This window comes from Astyanax mexicanus, chromosome 9 (assembly GCF_023375975.1).
Source record: "Astyanax mexicanus isolate ESR-SI-001 chromosome 9, AstMex3_surface, whole genome shotgun sequence".
Classification (NCBI taxonomy): domain Eukaryota; kingdom Metazoa; phylum Chordata; class Actinopteri; order Characiformes; family Acestrorhamphidae; genus Astyanax; species Astyanax mexicanus.
Genome location: NC_064416.1, coordinates 20,986,565 through 21,002,122, shown reverse-complemented (window position 1 = coordinate 21,002,122; position 15,558 = coordinate 20,986,565). Strand labels below are relative to the sequence as shown.

The window sequence follows — 15,558 nt, the reverse complement described above, 5'->3', positions numbered from 1 at the left end:
TGATTGTTAATTTGATGTAATGTCATGTAATCTTATCCTACTTGTAATTTCTGTGTACTATGTGTATCTGCTACTAAATGTCTAGAATTTCCCTCTGGGATCAATAAAGTGTCTATCTATCTATGCAACTCCTGTGGTAATGTGACGTGTAATGAAACGACAGCTTCGAGGTTTCAGTTTCACTGTTTTATGTACAGTATGATGAACTTCAGGGAAATGCCCCCTCGCTGAAGAGGAAAAGACTCGAGGGCAGACCTTGGAACTCATCCAAACCAGCTGAAAGAGTATGTGAGTGGAAGCGCAGTGGGAACAGGCCAAAGACTGAATGCCTGCTGCCTGCAATATTTATATAAACGGTAATACACTATTCATGAGCAACAGGAGCTGAGTATGAGCACACAGCTAACTCTACCTGACAGCTCCATGTTTCATCACTGAGAATAAGCTTGTATAAAATCCATTACATTAATCAAAATCCCTCCTGCTAACCATATCACACACATATTCCTTCATTTTATCCTGTTAAAACTCCACATTCAGCCCCATTCCCAACAAACGTCTGACTCCCCAACCAACTTTCATTTCACAGAGCAAATGCCCAGTCTTCACTTGCCTCACCTGCATTTGAAATATTAGCTCCTGAATCCACAATATACCTTATCAGTTTAATCTCTGCCTGCGTCCACAGTCAGACTGCTGAGTGATACGATGGGGTCATATTATTTTATTCCAGTGTTATGAGGTAGAAGTGAGCAGTTATACAGTGATGAAATATTACTTTCACAGTGGTTCCTGAATAATGCACAGTAATAACTGCACAAAAACGGGCATGAAGGGCTATATATTCTATATATTGTCATTGTGCAGATTATAATGTGTATAATGTGTATGCAGTTTCCCTCACAAAATTAGACATTTCATTTTTCATGTCCAATTTCCAAACACTCCACAATCCATATAGCATAGTTGCAAAAACTTTTTAAGCTGCAAATACATGTTTTAAATTCAGTGTGGTTGTGATGCCACAACAATGGTCATATTTACATATGAACTTGCATTCAGTTTATTTTAATCTAGGCAGCCAATTTATTACTTTATTAACGCTCAGGGTGTTTTCTATGATATTTATCATTTCAAGTGTTCTCAGATTTCCTGGTCGTGTTTTTTCTGCATTTTCAAACACATCAATGAACCTCATTTAAGCTTTTAATAATTATTCCCCCCAGTCTCTAAAACTCTTCAGTCCTTCCACCAGTGTTTGGAGGGTAAAAGCTAGCCTGAGCGTCCTGCTTATTTAACTGCCACTAATGCAATTTTATTAGACAACTGAACACACTTGCAGGAGAACACTAATTGACAGTTGTATTAAACCAGCAAAAAGATTCCTGCACGGATTACGGTACGCCACTACAGTACACCAGTCTTACCACCCAGAGAGAGTAAGGCCTCTCTTGTGCTCTGTATGATAGGAATAGTACAGTGATCTTGATTACAGGGCAGATGTTTAGACAGCTGCTCCACTCAGGAGTCCCAATCTCTACAAAAGTTTGTTGACTCTCTTTGTCTTAATGACAATACATGCATGCTATAGAACTGTCAGTGTAAGATTTAGAATTTCAGAAAAAGCTTTATATACCAGCAAATGAAATATTATATATTGATTTACCAGCAAAACAGCAGTACTACTTTTAGACTATAGAAGATCATAATAATAAAAATGCTTATAAAGAATAAGTGTATTTTTTATTAAGTGTTTACTAATACCAAAAAAAATGCAGTATAGCTGTGTTATTTAGCGGTATTAAAGTGCTGACGATGCTCTCCGAACAGTCAGTGTACTGTGATGTAACTCATCATAATAAAATCATCATAAAAGTACCATATTGTCATTAGTCATTAGAGTGTCTGAGGAATATTTTTGTTAGAGAGGTGTGTGACGGATCACTACTCACACTCAGCGAGCATGCCCATCTCTTTACACTTCCGTAGTCGGCACTCTTGGCACTTTCTGCGCATGTACATGTCCATCTCACAGTTCCCCCCACTCTTACACTTATAAACAGCATTCTTGGTTATACTTCTTCTGAAGAAACCTGCAAGAAACATTACACACATTCATGTGAGTTTGGCCTGAAAACCTGATACAGATCAAAGGTGAACAAAGACGGTTTTATATAAATTGAAGAACTCTTTGAACCCTTCCTATTCATTCAGAACAGAACAGCAGAAAAGTCAAATAGGCTCCGCCTCTTTTAGACCTTGAAGTAAGTCTGCCGTACCCTTAGATCGTCAATGCGTCACGCCATACAGTTACGCATGACAGTGTAACACAGATCCCGCTCCATCCCCAGTTCCAGCCTGCAGACACCTGGATGCAGATGCCTCTGGGACAGGTAATTACACATTCTAGCATGAGCCCGTGAACACAATGACACGCATTAACATTGTATGGCGGCACAAGGCTCCGGTTCCCTGCATCATTATTCAGCAGAAAGCTGAGAGGGAAACAAACCTAGACTGGGCGTGAGGGAGCGTCGAGCCTGGCCAAGCCTCTGGGACTTACAGCATGCGGCCCGGTAGCTGCCCTTTGGGCATTGTCCACGCTCAGGTGGAATTACACTTGCAGTCATTCACCCAATGATTTTCCAAAGAGCTAAAATTGGTCTGTAGGCTTATATGTCATATACTACGTTGGAGGCGGAGAGACCAGATTACCATGTTGAACACATTGTGCAGGCATGCTGAGATATTGTATTCAATTCAAGAAATAAATGAGGGAAGGCGTTGGTAAACCGGAGTTCAGTTTGCATACGTACAGCACATCCTGTCCACACACTAATGTACAACCTGGGTTTTGTAACACAAAGAAAATAAAAACCCGCGGACAAAACAAAAGGATGAACTAGATAAAGTCTTCAAAGTTTGGAATATATAGAATGATAAAAAATTAATTGTAATTTCATAAACGTGACATGAAAGCATTTTTGTATGATCTTTTTTTAAAGCTGATGTAAATAATAATGCATTCCAGATTACAGGAAATAAAGGATTGTTGGAGTAATTAGCTGTTATTTGCTGAACATACTGAGAACGTGAAATTAGCACTTCTGGCTATCCAACATTTGAACAGGTTTTACTGCACTAAAGATGATATATGATATATAAGTAATACAAATAAATCGTTAATTTAATTAATTTAATTAATACTGAAAATAAACAGTGCTGTACTCAAAGTGCTGCAAGTCATCTTTTAAATAAAACACTTTGCAGAGGGCTTGTAATTAGAAACAAAGGATACAATAAGAGTGACAAGAGGAAAAGAGAAATAAGTAACACAGTAAGAGATTAGAAGAGAGAAAATTGTATTAAACAATCTAATGTTAAGTCAGGGTGTTTTCACACCAGCACTATTTGGCCCAGTTAAAACTCGACTGTGACTGAGTTTGGACCGAAACAACTGTACCGAGACCAGTGAGAGGAGGTGGTCTCAGTCCTGTTCTGAATGAACCCTGCAGTAGTTTGTTTGTGGTAAGAATGTGATCTGGTCTCGATTCTGGTCTCGATACTCTATAGCTAAATGGCTCTTCAGGTGCTGTTTAATCTGATATATTAACCAGATAATTACTGCAGTTATGATCAAACACTGTCTCTGCTGCTGCTCCATGCCAAGCCGTTTTTACATAGAACGTCGAATGTGCAGAGTTCACTGTTCGTGACCGCGCAACTCTGTTTAATTTGTGGACATCTGCGCCACACATCCCATTGAAAACACTGTGTTTGAAAGTGCAGCTGTGTTAGTTTCACACTGCATAACTATATGTGCTGGTTTGGAACACAGAGCCTTCTAGCTATATTTACTTTCTGGTTCTCATGCCAGACAGCTCTGACCAACCAGAGAAGACAGCATCCTTGCGTAAAAAAATTGAAAATGGTGCGCATTCTAGTGAGTTTAGTCCTAGAGGAAACACCACCTTTACTGTTAAGTATATTTGTAAAGCAACTTAAAACTAAATTGGTTGGCTGGAAGGATGGGGTCAGGAAATAAGGTCAATCATCCAACTGCACTATTGGAGCAGACCCTTTTAGGCACCTTCATTGTTAAAAGTAGCACAGGAGTCGCATATTAAAAGCATCTTATGTTTATATGTGTATCTGCAACCAATTTATTTTTGTTTTTTTTTTCAAATTATGAATTCTTCTCTGAAAAACTGATGGCATAATCCAATCCAAAACGTAAGTAGTAACCTATGGTCCTCACCTTTACACCCTTCACATGTGAGAGCATTGTAGTGGTAGCCCGAGGCTTTGTCCCCACACACCACACACAGTTCTTCCCCTTTGACCCTGCCGGGATGGGCAGTGTTTCTGGATCTTCTATACATGACAGTGGGAACAATAGGGGATGATTCCTCCATCTCTGTATCAAAGGTCCCCTCCAGCGGGCCTTTTCTCAGCTCCAGCATGGCGGATGGTGAATACCACTCCTCTGGGCTGTACTGGGGGTAGTAGTTTTGGCAGGAGTAGTATGACGGAGAGGACATGGACGGCTCCACTGTGGAGTACTGCATGCTGGGATAGCTGGCGAAGGGCAGGACCTCCTGGTCCTGAAGCAGAGGGCTGCTGTGCTCTGCCAGAATATCTGAAAGCGGAGGAGAGGATGGCAGCAGTGAGACAAGACTGTCAGTTTACACGTGTCATGGAGTTCATGTTAACTCAGGGCTGGAGACACAGGGAGTTAATGGGCTTTATACCAAAGCAGCTATTAGCCCAACTACAACAAACAGTAATACTGTTACCTGCCAACACTGTTATCTGTCAGTCGCAGCACTAGCACTAGAACCCATTTAAATCCCAAAAAGGGTCTAAAAAAGGTTCTTCGGAACATTGACATATACAGTAAGAACCACTTTTAGCAGTTAAATGATTGTAAATGATTCTGTAAAGAATCATGTTTGTAAATGTGGAGAAGCTTTTAAAAATACATATATAAGAATTCAAATTGATAAATTTAATTGGATCTGGTCTAAATGGCTACCTTATATAAGACCCCAACAACCAAATTTCTTGTAGACCCTATGATCTTTGACTTTTATTGTAGATAATTCTTTGCTTTAAAATAAATAAGTAAATAGATTACAAAAAAAGAGGAAATATTCTCTCAATAATGTATTCAACTTGAAACAAAATTTGTATTACCATTGTTATTTTATTTTATATAACATTATTGAGAACTGTCTGAGATGGGTGGACATTGTGAGCATAATGAAAGTTTTTGTACTATCTGTTTTTCTTTGATGGATTTCTCAAAAATATATAATTAAAAAAAGGAAATACACATATAACCAAACAGCTGAAAATATAAGAAATAACAAATAAGAATCACTTTTGCCTGTTTCAATACATAAAACCACATTTTCACATGTGAAAAGCTATTTGAAAAATTTCACTAAAATAAAATATTAGTAATATTATTTTTACAAGTGTCACCTTAAATCGTTTCGTAGTTGTTTTTTAAAACTAGGCTGTTCCTTAGAAATATTGCACTGCTATATGTTTTCAGTCTGTATTTCAGGACATTTGATTGCAAACAGTATTCTTACAATATTCTTCACTGAGTAGCCATAATATTGGAACCACCTGCCTGGCCTAAAATTGTGTAGGTCCACCCTAATGCCATCAAGAAAGCTATGCTCCATCAAAGCACCTACAATGTTTGGATGTTTGGAGCTTTATTGTTTACCGATATTAAAGATAATATTCTACAATATTTAGGAGATTTACTTTTAGTGTTTCTATAGAAATCACTTACATCACTCTTTTTTTTTCTCTTTCGGGTGTGTTCACATCTGCTCGCTCTGTTAAGTGTATTGGCATGGTAGGTTAGCACGGTAGCTAATCTAGCAAGCTGCCTGTTGGACCATCTGCTACTGTTTCCATCTTTCTTTCTTCTTAATGTTTTCTTGTATTTGAGCAAATATGCATCATATAAAACATGAAAAGAAGAACAGTGGGTATAATCTTCTGTCATGTTCAGAACCACAATACTGGGGTGCAAACGAAGTATGCTAGGAATCATAGATTTACACAGCAGAAGTTGAACACCTGTTGCCACAGCTTGTCGCTTGTCGCTCTGTCACCTGCCAGTGTGAACACAGGGTAATACGTTTAGATAGATTAAAATATAATATTTTTTTTTTACTATACATGTCATTTCAAACAAATTCAATGATATTGAGGTGGTTAGTCTGTTTCTCTGGAAACACCAGAAGCTTTAGCAGATTAATTAGCAATGGTTCTTCTTTTTTGTCAGTTTCTCTTCTCAGTAAAAAGCTCTTGATTCATTCTTGATTCATGCTTGAATTTCATCTGCTAAAGTTTTGATGGTTTACCAAGTCTTGCATAGTTGTAAGTAGTTCAATTTTTTTTGTTAGTTTATTTTCATTTGCTTTAACTCATGCACTGGTGGATTTTCTTGTATTAAATATTTTTTATTTAATGGCCATTTAGGTGGAATAATCAAAACATTAATAAAATAATGCCGGTCTCTGCTTTCGAACAATATCGTTAATCACATACAGGCCACAGTATCTACCACTGTACACTGTACTCTGTACTGAAGCCGACTTCCAGTAAGCTGCGTTTTGATGCACCTGAAACAGGAGTCCACCACACCCTCAAATAAAGTCAGGAATAATTAACCACACATTCTTTGAGCTGTTACTTTATCCACCAGCAAGGGCTGTCTTTGAGTTCTATGTATGTACTATACATTATTCCAGGGCACAAAGAGCAAAGATCACGTTTCTGCACCTTTATCTTCTTAGCTTTCTTAACACCACACTCTATTATATACAATACACACTTTTACACACTATTATATACAGTGTGTTCATATTAATACATTATTGTATCAATAGAATTTTCACAGACAATAACCCCCTTAATATTAAGTCCTAATTTGAAAAGAACGAAAAAAAAAAGACGATATGTCACTGTAAACCCACATAATTTCAATCAGTACAAACCACAGCACGTAACAATGATTGCTTGATTCTACCCTATAGAATACAGGTAATACCAACCTGAAGTCTTCTCCTGCCCCATGGACATTTCATCAGACCCCAAAGTGGGTACTGACGACCTGCCGCTGGCCCAAACACTGACCATCCGAGATCATTCTTTCAGTCCATCAAAGTAATTCCTGCTGTTTCTCGCTGCTGAAAAACACCTGTCTTTTGTAAACCCCAGCCACTCTATGATGCCTTAAATCAAGCCTTAAGTGTGCCAAGGGGAGCAAAGGTTGCTACAGTTGCTTATTAACCTGACAGTCGCAGTGCTGCGTCTCTATTACAGGTAGCTGGATCATTATGAGCAAAGTCACTTTTACGTAGACTATACTGACATAAAGCGCGCTGATATCAAGGCTGATATCAAGGCTGATATCAAAGGCGATGATAAGTCTATCTGCTGATGTCTCAGATTGATTACAGAGAAATAGTTGCCCCGTCACTGTAAACCCACAATTAGTTTATGTTCAAGTAAATTCTGTTTTACGGAATTTAAGTTAGGTGAACCTTTGTGGCCACATATACATTAAAATGCAGAGCTAAAATCAACATATAATCAATAAATTTAGTCTATTTCCATTGAACACTTCTTTTCTATAGTCTACATAATCTATGTACCCCCCCCCCCCCCCACCCCCCACAGGCAACATTATATAAAGTTGTAAATTAGAACTATGCATATATTATGATTGACTGCCTGACCTCTATGTTGTAAGCTATAAAAGCAAGCATTATTTTCTGAGCTGCTAACTCAGTGTGTGCTATACTGTTCACACTGCAGCACCTTCTTTCTCCATCTAACTGTCTATGAGAATTTCTAATCTATATTTCACTTGAAATAAAAAATAAAACTAAATTAAAATCTATGTTGTTCACTTGACCATCAAATTCAAAGTAGCTACATTTTACTTTACATTTACATTACATTCGGCAGACACTTTTGTCCAAAGCGACTTACAATAGTGAAGTACAAAAGTAATAGAAGTTAAAGGTAGAAACATCTTCAGATAGGGCTTAAAGGAGATCAAAGGGAAATAATGGGATAGAGGAGTGAAGGAGGAGAAGAAGGAAATGAGGTTAGAAGTAGTTAGTGTGTTAGAGGTGTTAAGAGAGTAAGTGCTCTTTGAAGAGCTCTGTCTTCAGGAGTTTCTTAAAGATAGCGAGAGATTCTCCTTGGGTCATTTGGGGACATTTGGGTCCATCTTTAACGTGATTCCATTATCTAGCAAATTACATTCTAATATGTCTTATATGTAAACATAAATGCTTTTAATTAAAAAGAAAAAAAAAAGTTAATTACTGTAATGAAGGCCATCCTTACCAAAGAAATGTGAGCCCTCTGGCATTGAGAACCCATCGCTGGGTGGGATCTGCAGTGGTCCCACCACATTGACATCAGGGCCCACCCAATCATTCATCCAGGAGCTTCTGTGTTGACCTCAGGGCACAGTTGAGACTGCAGCTTAGTTCTTCAGAGCAGAGCAGAAATAATGGGATGAATTCTGAAAGAGTAAAAATATACAGTATTACCAACATAAATATACTGTAGAGAGGATACATTTGGGATGCTGATTTTATTTGATCTAATTGTGGATCCAGAAAGGTTCTGAAGAAATCTTGTCAGGGGATGTTACAGGAATGTTCTCTCATATCAGTAGCTCCAAATGTGGGCCTCAGTAAAGAGCTGATGTTGCTTTTTCATGTGTAAATATTACGCCTCTCTGTACAGTTTAAGTAAGTTGTGAGAAGATTTTAGTTCACAATACTTAAATCCACAATATCATGTTACTGGTTTGGACACAACTGATTGAACAGGTATTTTTCAACATCATGTGTCCTTCTAAATAACTAACTAATCAAGCTTGGTAAGGAATTCTTTTTACTTGCTTACTGTATTTTATATTAATTTTTATATATCATACTTATATAATGAGTTTGTGGAAAATATCTGAATCTGCTTAGATAAATAATTGTAAACTATTGGACTCTTACATGGATCTGCGGTATATAATATTAAGTATAATTAAGCATAATCCCATAAAGAAGTGATGACGTATCATGGCCAATTGTTCCCACAGTCATCCATCCTAATAAAGGAGAGCATAATGCATTGTACTTTTAACTGTGTGAGTATACAATGGCCCTCCCTCTCCCCATCACTCTAAGTGTCAATGTATGGTAGTTATTGCCCTCATTCAAGCCTGTTCAGCTGTCCAATGAGGTTGCAGAAAAGAAGAGGCAACTGGCTTCTTGTAACTCAGGGCAAGCATATACTTCTGGAACTAGCCTTCACTGTCCCAGAACTGGTAGCGTCTATTTATGGGGGGTCCTAACCTGTGGGTAGGAACTAATAATTTCTAAGGTAAAGAGAAAATTGGTGATAAATGTTGATAACAGATGTGCCAAACAAAACCTGGTTCTTTTCAGTGGTTAAAGTAGTTCCTCACATTTAAATGTAAATTCATAATGCATGCATCAATAGAAATGCATTTTTAGTGCAATTAAAAATTCTCCTACAAAGTTATATAACATTTAAAATTCCAAAAGATGAAGTGGAGATGCCACATACTAGACAGACTCAAACATAGAGTCATGGTGTATTCTACTGCACCCATCAGAATTCAGCTGAAGTGACCTTTCCCTCAGATCTAACTACTGGTGTTTGTCAAGATCATAATAGTGTTTTGAGTCTCTCTCATTTTCCTCCTTTACTGTAATTAAGTTACAACCCAACAACCAAACAATAGTTAAAACAGTGCGCTGTACAGCTCATGTGCCATTTTTACACGACACAAGTCAAGGCCACACACCATTTGACCTGACCTTCCTGGTCTGTTATTATATCCTGTTCCCGATCCGTTTCTGTTCCTTTTGGAATAGATCCATTGGCATAAATCTTTATTTGGCAAATGCATAAAGTTTTACCATGTATTTCCAAGCTGCAATTTATATACATATGTGTTTATATTGGGCATCAAAATATGCAATGTTCAAAAACAGGCTGCAAAAAGGCTTCTTTAGAGCGATGACTGACGTTCACAGTCCAAAAGAAAAGGTATTATACTGTTATACTGTAGATCTGTTTTTGTATTTTTTACAAAGGTGCAAATGTTAAATGTACCCTTAATGGTATAACACAAAGGTCAAATTGTGTACCTTAATGCTTCCCTTATTCATAGCTTATTTTCACCAACTTATAGCCTAGAACACCTTAAAGTTTCATTTTAAAAAATGAAGATAAAGTGTATATAGTTTATGCAAAGCAATATAATTAAAATGTGCCCTAAATAAAGTACTGAAGACATAATACTTCAGTCACACCTGGTATCTTTTGTCAGAGAGTGTAGAAGCACCAGTTTTCAGGATTTCAGGAACACTGCAAGGCTACTCAGTCTACGATCCTTCCATAAGCATGTCAACATCAGCTGATGGTCTGACATGAACTATCTGCCAGTTAGTAGATTTCATTAGATAAGGCCACTATGGCAATGTAAATGTAAATGACTGGAGCTTTCGCTCACTTAGATTTATTTACATCTGAGCCCTTCCAACAAATAACCTTACAGCAGCCATTTCTCCTGTTTAGAAAATATCAGTTATTTTCTTTACTATTGTATAACTAAGTTATATATTTTATTTTAAGTACCTTCATATATGAAAAAGAACATGTCTAAATGAAGCATGTTTCAGTTTTTAAATGTAAAAGTTAATAAAAGAAAAGAATAACTAATTTCACCCAGAAGGAAGATGTTCATGCATTAATCATCTAAGCTAAAAAACATGCAAATTTTGCATTCTTTATCACTGGAATTGATCGGTTTATTTATTGACTTAACACACAGCCAAACACATTTAAAAAGACATTGTACTAGGACTGTTTGGTAGCACATGTTGTAATACAATAAGAGTCACAAACAACAATACTTACAACAGAATCATTTTTATGGTTAAATGGTAAACGTTTTCCACACTTTATTAATCAACATTATTTAAGACATTATTAAACATTGCTAAATTTAGGCTTAAAGCTTAAATAATAATGCAAAGAGACATTAGTTAACACTGTAATGAGTGTAATGATTAATCATGAATAATCAGCTAGTGTCAATGAATATTTAGTTGAGATATTCTGTCATAAGTATTGTTAATTAATGTATCCTTATTAAGTGTTATAGATTTGTTTTCATTCAGTTTAAATTGCTGTGTTTGCTCATGGACTTTGAGAATATGCTGAGGATACCAAACAGTCAATAAAATTACATACAGCTGATGACACATCTGTTTTGTGCTTCCCCCCTTTTACATAGAAGATTTCTTAAAAGGACTAAATCTTCACACTTTGCTACTTTTTAAATCTCTGCTATTTCTCTTACACTCTGAACCCATTCATCATAAATTGCCACATTGTCAGCATAGTAAAATACTGTGCCTTCAGGCCCCAAAGCTCAACACTACTGAATCACAGTCACATCACAGCAACATAGAAAAAATCCCTCACAATTCAATAACTCATACACACCTATCAACTCCATTTAATTTCCCAAAGGCTCAAAACAGTGTTTCCAATACTGTACAGTCATTTCAGCCAAGAACCCTTTAAATACACCAGAAAGCCACTGAGGCTGACTTCTCTATTGAATATCAGTAAAATATTAATTATGATTCCTTACCTACTTTTAGCTTTTCTGGAGGATCTCCTCAATCAGCTTCATGAGCTCTGAGACCCTTTGGGTAGCGGGGTTTAACTGCTGCTGTTAGAGGAGTCTATGCAGGACTGTGAGCGGATGGGGTCATGGGGAAAGGGGACAGTGGTTATTAATTAAACTCTCTCTCTCCATGAAGGCTAATAGTCCTCCCCCGTAACCACTCTCCCAGCGGCTCCCATCAGAGCTAAACTTTGGCTGACAGCAGAAGAGATACAGCAGCACCATCACCTCCCTACTGCAGAGATATCAGCTCTGAGAAGCCTTCTCCCAACCACATGCACATATAAGCATATAAGTGTTATCTCATGCTGGGTGTTAGATGCTAGCTTCTCAGCCTGTCAGAACAATGCTCAAAACTGAAGGAATCTCCTGTGGTTTAGGTTAACGGTTTAGTATAACAGTAACCTTTCTATTAACATTTTTCTGCAACTGCACAGCCATGGCTGTTCAATCTCTATAGAAAGCTAGCTAGGTGGTGTAGCATAGTGAATAACTCCACCGTCCTCCATGCGCCAGTCCAGGGTTTGATAAGTTTCATACCCAACCTGGACAAATGTCAACACCAGCAGACACCCATACACTCCTTTATATTAGTGATTTCAGCTAGTATATGGTGCCCACACTGATGCAACTGAACATGCACAGCTTGTATAATCATCATACAAAGGTAGCTAGGTGGTGTAGCTTAGTGGATAACACCAGCATTCTTTATGTGGAAGTCTGGAGTTTGATGCAGTTAGTTTTGGTTTTACACTACAGTTTAGTGAGCTGCTCAAAGAACTCATTATCACCTACCTGAGCTGCATCTTTCTGTACACATACATTACGGTGCAGAATCAGTGTAAAAGATTACATCAGATTCCTTTTGTTTCTGTTTATAAATTAGAATTAGTCTACAGTTACAGTAAATACAGCAACTGAATATTATTTTGCACCCATACTGCTACGTGATGTTCATGCACCAAATGGGAATTCATGATTTCAACACAACATGGTTTCTTTTTCTTCTTCTATTGTTTAATGGGTGATAATAGCTTGCCTTAACTTTCTGTAATCGGTCCAAAAGTCCAAACTAAAAATTCTGAAGGTTTGAATCAAACAAATGGATCATAGGAGTTCCTTAAGCAAAGAGGCCTAGCAATGCATTTACCAGTCAAGTGATATGATTAATTTTAATGCAATCTGTATGAGAACATTATAAACAAAAAAAATACTAAATGTGTTTAAATCCTTACTCAACTGTTCCAAAATATAACTTTTTTAGGCATGCACAGAGAATTTATTTCAAAATATATATTTAAAATTCTTTCAAATGTGGACAAATTTCAAATCATTAAACTGAACCAGATTGTTGTTTTTCTGATTTTAGCTGCACCTACATTTTTTCTGAGTAAATAGTATGCTCAGAGTTGTATTGACTATACCACTTAAATTCGTTTGTGTTTTTTATTTTATAGCAGGCTGGAAACTTTTTTGCAGAATAAAAAACTACATTTCCTACATTACTTCCTGTGTGCTACATTTTAACTGTCCCCAGAAGTAGGGGGCACAAGGGAGCCTAAGGGAGGCACATAAAAATATGAGGCTTTATCTCTTATGTATATAATTTTCAATTATGTCAATTTATCATTATCACTTCAAAAAGTGGTGCCTGATAAAAAAAAAAATCACAGAGAAACAGAACAAAACCTGGGAAGGGTTGGTGTTTGGTGGGATGCAGTCTACCATCTAAAGGTGAATCAGCATTAACATATTTCATTACAAAGGAAACGAATCCTGAAATTTCTGATTCTCCAACATGATTCATTCCAGTAAGCAAACAGAGTCTTTACCACATAAGTATAGAGGAATCCTCTTTGGTGCTGTATGGAACCAAAACAAGAGGTTTTCCATCATAGAGAGGAACCATTCATGCTTTAACTCAGCAAATAACTTTTTAAAATCCAAATATTTCTTTGTTGTGCCACTATTAAACCATTGCCTCAACTAAAGAACACTCAAGGAACTCTTTTTGGAGCCACATTTTCCACAATTGACCTGAACAATTCAGTTTAACAACACTCCCTCTTTAGAAATTCACCCAAACGACTGTAAGATAAAGGCCAGCGTTGTTATAATTGCGATCCAATCTAAAAACAAACTCTTAATCATTTACTGGCTGTTGCTCCATCCAGAGTGGCTCTTTCTGAGTCAACACAGAGTATTCTGAAATAAACAAAACCTTTGCCATTGGCTGTCTGCTGTTTCTGGAGCTCAGAGACAGTGGGGGGAGGGGTGGGCTGATGGGCTGGTGGCCTTGTATGAAGGACAGAGCTACTAAAAGTAACTGGATTAGTGCTGAAAAAGATTTCACTCACTGTAAAGGTAAACACAGCAGTAGAAAGTAGAAGGCCTCATACAGTATTTCTTATCTTAGCACAAACCAACCAACCAACCAACCTATATCTGTTATCAGTGGCCTAATGTGGTGCTGACTAATCGTAACGTGCCAGATCACAGACAGAAGCTATTCCTTTAACAATTCGTCCTAATTCTGTTAAACATTGATAGGGTATCTGTGGTACATAAAAGGGACACCTTTTAATCTGCCAGTAATATAAAATTCTGAAGGTCACAGGGTTGGATGTTTGATGAGGCATTAAAATGGTTCTTTGCAGCTTACTGTTTTAGAACCGCACCAACTCGTAAAAAGCTGATGGAGAGATAAGACAACCTGCTCTTATATGTAGAGAAAAAAATACTCTTCTCTGTCCCCAAACATGAGTCACCAAGGACTGTGACAAAAATCTGTACGAATCAAACATAACAAGGTCCATGACCTTGAACTTCCATGGGGTTTATCTAAGGGAAGACTTGTTAGCACACTTTGGTAGATAACAGAACCAGGCCTAGAAAGCAATAGCTGAGATTTTAAAGCATATGCAGTGGACTGACTATAGGGGGGGTCAAGGCCTCAAGTGCCCCCTGCCAGCGTGGCAAAAATAGTGTATCTGTAATTACCCAGTGCCGTGAAAAAGTATTTGTCCCCTTACAGATTTCATTGTTTTTTGCTTTTTTGTCATGCTTTTTTTTAGATTATCAAATTTACTTTAATATCAGACAAAGATAATCTGAGTAACGTAAAAATCTGTTAATTTCATTTATTAAAGTGGCAGTCTGTATAATTCTTCTAAACTGAAAACTGAGTGGAGAAGGGATAAAATATTGTGTTTAATGGTACCAGTGTGCAGGAACGACCATCCCTGCTAAGCCTAATATTTATTCATTCTAAAAACTGGGGTGTCGGGTTTCTTTTTGCGGGAATTCTTCTGGCCATGTCACGTGTCTTTACTTACTTACGTCACATTTACAGCCTCTAAAAGAGGATCCCGGCTCAGTTTTACTGAATGCGAGCGGCTGGTGGAGCAATGGAGACTTCAGAAGGGGAAACTCAGAGCTCAGTGGCTCATTCACTCACAGTAAAACCAGAGTGTGTAGTCAAAGTGAAGTTTCTGACTGAGCGCGCTCTCTCGCTCTCTGACTGAACATAACCTGGAAACGGATTCATTTTATGCTTGTTATAAGGATGAAATGTCCATACAACATTGAAACTACAGATTAAATGTAGCTATAAACATGACATAGTGGTAATTGTTCATTTTAAAAAATATATTACTCAAATTACGCCATCTTGTAAGGGATTCTCTTAGCCCTCTGTTTTGAGTGAGCCTCTAAAAAAATCTCTGTTTAAAGAGCTGTGTACCCCTAACACTTCCAGCCTAACAAAATTGGGAAATGGCTGAAAA

The 15,558-nt window shown here is 37.4% G+C and overlaps 1 protein-coding gene across 4 annotated transcripts in view; it reads right to left on the bottom strand.

The window, feature by feature from the left end:
• The window catches only part of nr1h4 (nuclear receptor subfamily 1, group H, member 4), a 192,904-nt gene that overhangs the window by 13,089 nt on the left and 164,257 nt on the right, over positions 1 to 15,558 (bottom strand). Inside the window, exons 1-4 of one of the 4 annotated variants that reach the window (XM_007250549.4) lie at positions 11,742 to 11,845; positions 8,389 to 8,569; positions 4,259 to 4,639; positions 1,953 to 2,093 (exon numbers count right to left, since the gene is read on the bottom strand). In XM_007250549.4, the coding sequence (XP_007250611.2) occupies positions 1,953 to 2,093; positions 4,259 to 4,639; positions 8,389 to 8,485 (619 nt within the window). In that variant the 5' untranslated portion in view covers positions 8,486 to 8,569; positions 11,742 to 11,845. Of the gene's footprint in view, positions 1 to 1,952; positions 2,094 to 4,258; positions 4,640 to 7,082; positions 7,270 to 8,388; positions 8,570 to 11,737; positions 11,846 to 15,558 lie in introns of those variants that run through there. The other 3 variants (XM_015606138.3, XM_049483604.1, XM_007250550.4) reach the window with 3 other exon arrangements.